Genomic DNA, 6,473 nt, shown 5'->3' on the forward strand with positions numbered 1-6,473 from the left:
GCAATTGTGCATGCATGTTAGCTCTACTGCTGTTGGGATCCAAGTCTTTGCTGGTGTTTTATTGGACACTGTCTTATTTCTAAGTGAAATGAGTGCGTCATGTTGCCTCAGTTGATTAGTCCCGTACCAATTTAGCTGTGTATAAGACCCCTCTCCGTAATATAAGGATTATGTTAACTTGTTATGTCATATGTACATTTTCTACCATTAAGGCAAATTTATCTTGGTTTAGACATACTTGTCAGTGTTCTAGCTGGACTTGCCTGCAAGTTAATGATACTACAACAATATAACATTACTGCTTTATCGAAAATTAATGCACCTTATGATACCATGTGTCACATGTCTATCTGTTCTACATCTTCCATACCTATCTCATATTCATACTGACACAGACTATATATGTAAAAGTAATAAATCCTTTAAGGCAAAAACATGTTCTAACTAGATTTCAGGAATGACCCAATAATAGTAGTTATGATTTGTATATATCAGAACAACAAAATATACATAAACTGTAATTTTTTTCCAGCCAGTGATCAGATTTTATTTCTATCATAATTCTAAGTGTTTTGGAAACACATTGGGCACCAATACAGAATAATCAAAAGGGAGAACTTAATTTCTCTCCCTTTTCAAGCCTTCTCCTTAGATGGAACTGTCCCATCTGTGCCTGCAAGCATGGCATATTTGCTCTTCCTAGTCAAATTTGTGCACTCAAATCCCAAAGTCCCTGCAAGAACCCTTTGAATGTAGTTTGCAACTTCAATAGCTGATTTCCCTCCACTGCATGTGAGCTCCTTGGGAAGCTGGTTCAAGAAAGTGATCTCATATGTTGGCATTGGATTCATGAACACAAAGTACGGGTCCAACAACTTGTGTCCGCAAACCGTGGTTCCGTAGAACACACTTTGCTTTGTGTTAATAGCAACTGGGACAATCCTATCAGTGAGTTCAGCAAATAGTGCACTGAACCTCAAGAGGAAAGGCTCTCTACAAGTTGTGCCTTCAGGGCAAATCACCAAGTCCCCTTCCTCAAGTAGTCTCTTGATATTGGCAGCATCTTTCTCTCTTTCCCTTGAGAGTGCCACAGCTTTAATTGGTGAAATTATTTCAGTGAATTTGCTTATGCTATATGTGACACAGCTAATTTTTCTTCCAAGTGCAACTGCAGTAACCACAGGGTCTAAAACTGTGCGGTGGTTACAAACAAATAGGACACCACTTTGACCCTTCTTTGGGGGTGGTGGAGGGGTACCCTTCACAATAACTCTGATTCCTAATAGCTTATAGTTATACCAAGCAATTCTTTCAGGCAAAGGGATGTTAAGGTAGACCCTTAAGATGGAGAGTATGATGCCAATTGGCAACCATAGGAAGGTCAAGAGGGCTGCTAGAGGAGTTGGCCTTTGAACAAACCTACCCTCATGAAAAATAATTGGACTTAAAAGTTTGTTTCTTGGTAGTGGTTCACACTTAGTCCTTGGCACCATGTACCCTTCCTGCAAGGGAAAATACAGTTAATGACTTGATTGGACACATGAGAAATGATACTAATAAGTAGTAACACTGTTTGAGACACTTCATGATTTTTGGTTACCAAAAAATGATAATTTTCTAACTCCCTCAAGGGGTTTGGGAAGGAGAAGAAAGACAAAGAGAGGAGAGAAAAAAAAAACGAAGAAAAAGATAGAGAGCAGAAAGGTAGGTGCAAAAATTGAGATATGAAAAAAAAAATTATGATTGCTTGGTTAATGTCATGTGTGTCCCACAAAGAAAAAGAGAGTGGACCTGAGTTTTTCCTTTAGTGGAGCCCATATGAAATCACCCAACCGTATATGTTAGAAAAAGTGTGTTGAGGACATTGCTCTTTGATACATATATTGAAAGTAATCATTGGTAATGTTTTCATAATATTAATTAAGTTTCTGATGATGGTTTTGCTTACTCTGGAAATTATCACTATTTTGATCTATTAAATTAAGGGTATTGGATATCTTTGTACTGTCAAGATTTCATTATAGCTCTTTGCTAAAATTACTGAAGGGTTAAAATTATTCCCATGAATCCCAGATTTAAAGGGGAAAAAATCCAAGTACAATTGAAATTTTTATATATTAAGTCGAAAGGGAATGTCACAAGGATTGTGCTTACTGAATAAATGATGATAAGCTATGCAGGAGGGTATGTGTTTGACACTTTTTCATATCTTTTACATGAGCTATAAACAACATGGCTTGGATTTTGTGTTAGAAGTGGGTTGTGCATGAGAGATTCATGGTAATCTATACTCCTCAATTAGGAAATTGAAATTGGTTTGTGAAGGCAAAATAACAAATGGGGAAACTCATAATTACTAGTGTTTAAAAGTAGTTAAGGGGTTATGACTAGTGTTTAAAAGTGGAGGCATAGACAGCTCAAAACTGAGGCTGTACGTTGTGTCCATAAATTGGCTATAGAATGTAGGGGGGACCACTTACACGTTAGTAAGTAAATATATGGAAAAAGAAGGAATAAAAACCAAACAATGAGAGGGATTCACAAGTGCCGCCAGAGATAGAAACACGGAAACAGGAACAAGAAGAGAGGCTCATTATAGGTGATAACAACATGTCACGCTCATTAAGGCTCTCACCAAACATCAATTCAATTTTAGATTAACTAAAGTATCTTTTTATTTAATTTCATTGAGAAAAAAATAATTACAAATACTATAGCTCCATATATTGAGATAAAAAAAAAAATGTCCCAAAACCCAAAACTGGCTCCCTCCTCCAAAAATAAAGTTGAACATATAGACACATGAAAGAACATGTTGAGTTAATATTTATGCAATCATGTTATTTTTTTTATTTACATATTTTCTTGATACCTTTGCATAGCGGAGAGCCTCTGGGCAATGGGGTACGAAGTTTTTTTTATTTCTTGATACTTTCTAATTCATTTCTTTCCACGAGTATACCACACTATAGGTAATACGGTATTATTATGTATTCATGTATTCTGAGATTCATTTTTTGCAACCTATCTTTGACAGTTTTTAAGAATCATCAACACATAACACCAAGTTACTATCATGGTCTTATTTGAATAAACTAATAAAAAAAACATTTATAAGGGAAAGAAAATAAGATAAAATAAATTAAAAATCAGATAAAAACATTTATATAAGTTTTCTGGTTTAACTTCTTCATGAATAAACTTATTAATTCCTTTTATCTTGTGAGTGCTTCTGCTTATCCATTCAAGTCCTAAGAATATATAAAAACACAGTTTAACATCATTTCTAGACATATTTAACAGAAAGAAAAGAATGATTAATATATAGACCAACCTTGCAAATTGACATGAAGTCATAATCACTTTTACTATCTCCTAGTCCCAAGTCAGGTAAATTACCCTGAAACTCCTTCACAACAGCCACTTTCTTGTGCTCCCCAACAAGCACACCAGGCTCCTTAACAAACCCAGTGAACCTCCCCGATTTCGTGGCCTCAAGCTCAGTCCCAAGCACCTTATCAGCCCCAAGAAACGTCTTAACAAACGGCTCCACCATCACCCTAGGACTAGCAGTGACAATGTAACGCTTCCCGAAGGAGTTGAAGACTCTCCAGCTCTCGGGGTGCACGTCCTCGGTGTAGAACTTGGGCAGCACCGAGGACGCGACCATCTCAATGTCCTTAACCTTCAGGCCCGCGAAGGCAATGAAAATCAGGGACTTGATGGCCGCGGTCTCGGAGAAGAATATGTACGTGAAGTACACGAAAGGGACGGATCCAAGGAGGACAAGGCCACGGAGGAAGCTGCCGGCTTCGATGGCGACGAGCATGTAGTAAGGAAAGGCGCTAGGGGACACCAGGAGGGTGCCGTCCAAGTCCGAGGCCACGGTTTGGTTAAACCGGTTTTCGGTGCTGCATTTGGAAACCGGTTCGAAGTGGCGAAAGGCTCCCATGACCATGGCAGGGAGAGTGAGGTTTGGTTGGTGTGATGGTGGGGAAGAAGAGGGTAGCCAGCTTTGAAATGTTATGAGGAGAGAGGGGAGGGAGAAGTGGGGGTTTTAAAAGGAGAGGGGGTCATGTTGTTGAAACATTTCTTAGCATGGATCATGATGAAATATTATATGGGCTACAGTGATTATACTTTATATAGTTTAAAAATGGGGGAGTTAAATGAGCAAGGGAGTTAGGACTTCATGTACCAGTTTCTCTCTTATTTCTTCTATAGAAATTAATAGCCATTAATTTTTTGTCAAAACTTTGATATAGCTAGTTTTCTTTTATGAAAGAAAAGTGGTAAAATGGCAAAACACTCTTAACATTAATGGGGGTAAATACCCTGTTTCATCATTCAGAAAAAAAAAACCAACATTATTATACAGTGCTAATGATAAGCAGATATACTATCGGTATATATGTTATAATTAGTACTCATTAAACAGTGAGTTTCTAAACATTATTGATAGGCTTTTGTTTTTACTGTTTGCATGAAATATTTTGTTAGGAAAATTGAAAATGAGATGGATATATGGTTTTTATCAAAGTAAGACTTAAGAGAATATAAATTGTTTTGTATAATTTAACTAAGAGGGTACATTTAATTTGATGATCCTTGTGGTGATTAAGTAAGGGAGTTGACAAATTTAAATTTTGGATAGGATAATTGTAAAGAGATATTTAATTAATTATAATAATATTTAAGAAAATAGTTTGATAATGCTTATAAATTACATAATTGACAAGGATATAAAGAATTCTTTATATCCTTTTCAACTATATTATCATCTTCGTTAATCAAATCAAGACATGTATATGTTTTTTTCTCAATTTTACAACACATATATTTAAGAAATTATTTAATACTTTAAATAATTTTTTATTTGAAAGGATAAAAATGATATATAAAGAATTCCATCTAAATTTTATATAAAACAATAAAAAAGAAACTGAGTACGTTTTAGTTCTAGTAACAGTTGTTTTGAATACAAAACGTTAAAATTTATAAAAATGGAGTGGGGGTGATTTCAAGTACTGAATAGAAAGTAATAAATTTTTAAATTAAAGTGGTTGAAAATATAAAAAAAAAATAGAAAGTACAAAAATATTGGCCAAAAGAAAAACAATGCACAAAAGTAACTTAATCTCATAACATAATAATATCTCAAAATGGAAAAGATTTATTTCCCAAAACGAAAGAATATACACATGTTTGAATTAATTATTTATGTTGAGGTTAAATTTTTTATACTATATAGCTTTTTGAAAATTATTATTTTTTGGAAAAAAAATTGACGTATAGTTTACAAGGTCGGAACAACAAAAGATGTGACCTAAAATAAATTTGAAGATAAATTATTTTACTTTAAATTAGAGAATTATATGTTGGATCTTTTTGTTAATATATATGATATTTTTTATAAAAATATGTGATTTTTTATTTTATAAAAATTAATGATAAATATTTTTTATTGATGAATCCAAAACTTAAAAGTTTAAATTTTAATTACTTTATTCATGGTGATAATTAATAGTATCACATAAATATAAAGTTGAACTAACATAACCGTATCAAAATAAACGAATAGGAAATAGAATTGACAGCGGAGTACGTGCTAAAATGTAGTAATAAATGGCTCTGCATCGATTGTGTGGCGTATAGGACAACCTTATATATTTTTAATTGAGTCGATGTACTATTCTCAACGACCGTCAAACTTTTTCTTGTCTGTAATAACGTTTATTCAAAAAGGCATCTTCAACTGGAAGTAGCAAAGATATTTCATTAAAATCGTTAGATTCACCTAATGTAAAAACTAACCCATGTCATATATATATATATATATATATATATATATATATATATATATATATATATATATATATATATATATATATATATATTATTTTTATTTTTTTACAGAAGTCATATATATATATAATATATATTTTTATTAACATAATATAAGCGTAAAACATTTATTTTTACGATAATTAATATTTGTCAAAAAATTTAATTAGTCTAGATTATTTCTTAATCATGTTTTTCTCCTTTACATTACCCAAACTCAAAAAATTATTTATAAAATCTAAAGTTAATTCTACTGGAACCAACATATAATACTAGTTAGCCCATGTCATGTGATTTAGAAAACTAAGATTGCTTTAATGAGAATAACAAAAGGATAATTCATAAGCAATGGAAGAGAATGCGAAGTAACTTACGTAATGACTAATAGCGTGATTTGTTGGAGAAAGTTAGCATTGGTAAGAATGCTGATGAATTAATGGAAAGGGTAAAAGATTGATTGTTGTATTTAGTGGTTGCGAGGAGGCGTGTGAGTAGTTGGAAGTCGATACCAACAGCTTCTTTACATTCAATTAGCCTACTTTTTAGTTTATTGACGCCGCCATTGCGGCCTCATAAACACAAAGCTAGCTTAGTTAGGCTCGGCTTCGACTAGCTTCAAGTCTTTCATT

At 33.3% G+C, this 6,473-nt stretch overlaps 1 protein-coding gene across 1 annotated transcript; it reads right to left on the reverse strand.

Annotated features, from left to right (window-relative positions):
• Nucleotides 1-458: 458 nt before the first annotated feature.
• On the reverse strand, nt 459-4,245 carry LOC100776240 (glycerol-3-phosphate 2-O-acyltransferase 6). The gene is made up of 2 exons (XM_003529096.5): nt 3,335-4,245; nt 459-1,502 (listed from the first exon to the last, which is right to left on the reverse strand). The coding sequence occupies exons 1-2, from the start codon at nt 3,956-3,958 to the stop codon at nt 636-638; spliced, it is 1,491 nt and encodes a 496-aa protein (XP_003529144.1). The 5' UTR covers nt 3,959-4,245; the 3' UTR covers nt 459-635.
• Nucleotides 4,246-6,473: the final 2,228 nt, after the last annotated feature.

The sequence above is a fragment of the Glycine max genome, chromosome 7 (assembly GCF_000004515.6).
Source record: "Glycine max cultivar Williams 82 chromosome 7, Glycine_max_v4.0, whole genome shotgun sequence".
Lineage (NCBI taxonomy): Eukaryota > Viridiplantae > Streptophyta > Magnoliopsida > Fabales > Fabaceae > Glycine > Glycine max.

Coding starts and splice junctions, on each gene's coding strand:
- LOC100776240 (XM_003529096.5), bottom strand. CDS start 3,958: ATGGTCATGGGAGCCTTTCGCCACTTCGAACCGGTTTCCAAATGCAGC. Junction 1,503..3,334: donor ACTTCATGTCAATTTGCAAG/GTTGGTCTATAT, acceptor TTTCCCTTGCAG/GAAGGGTACATGGTGCCAAG.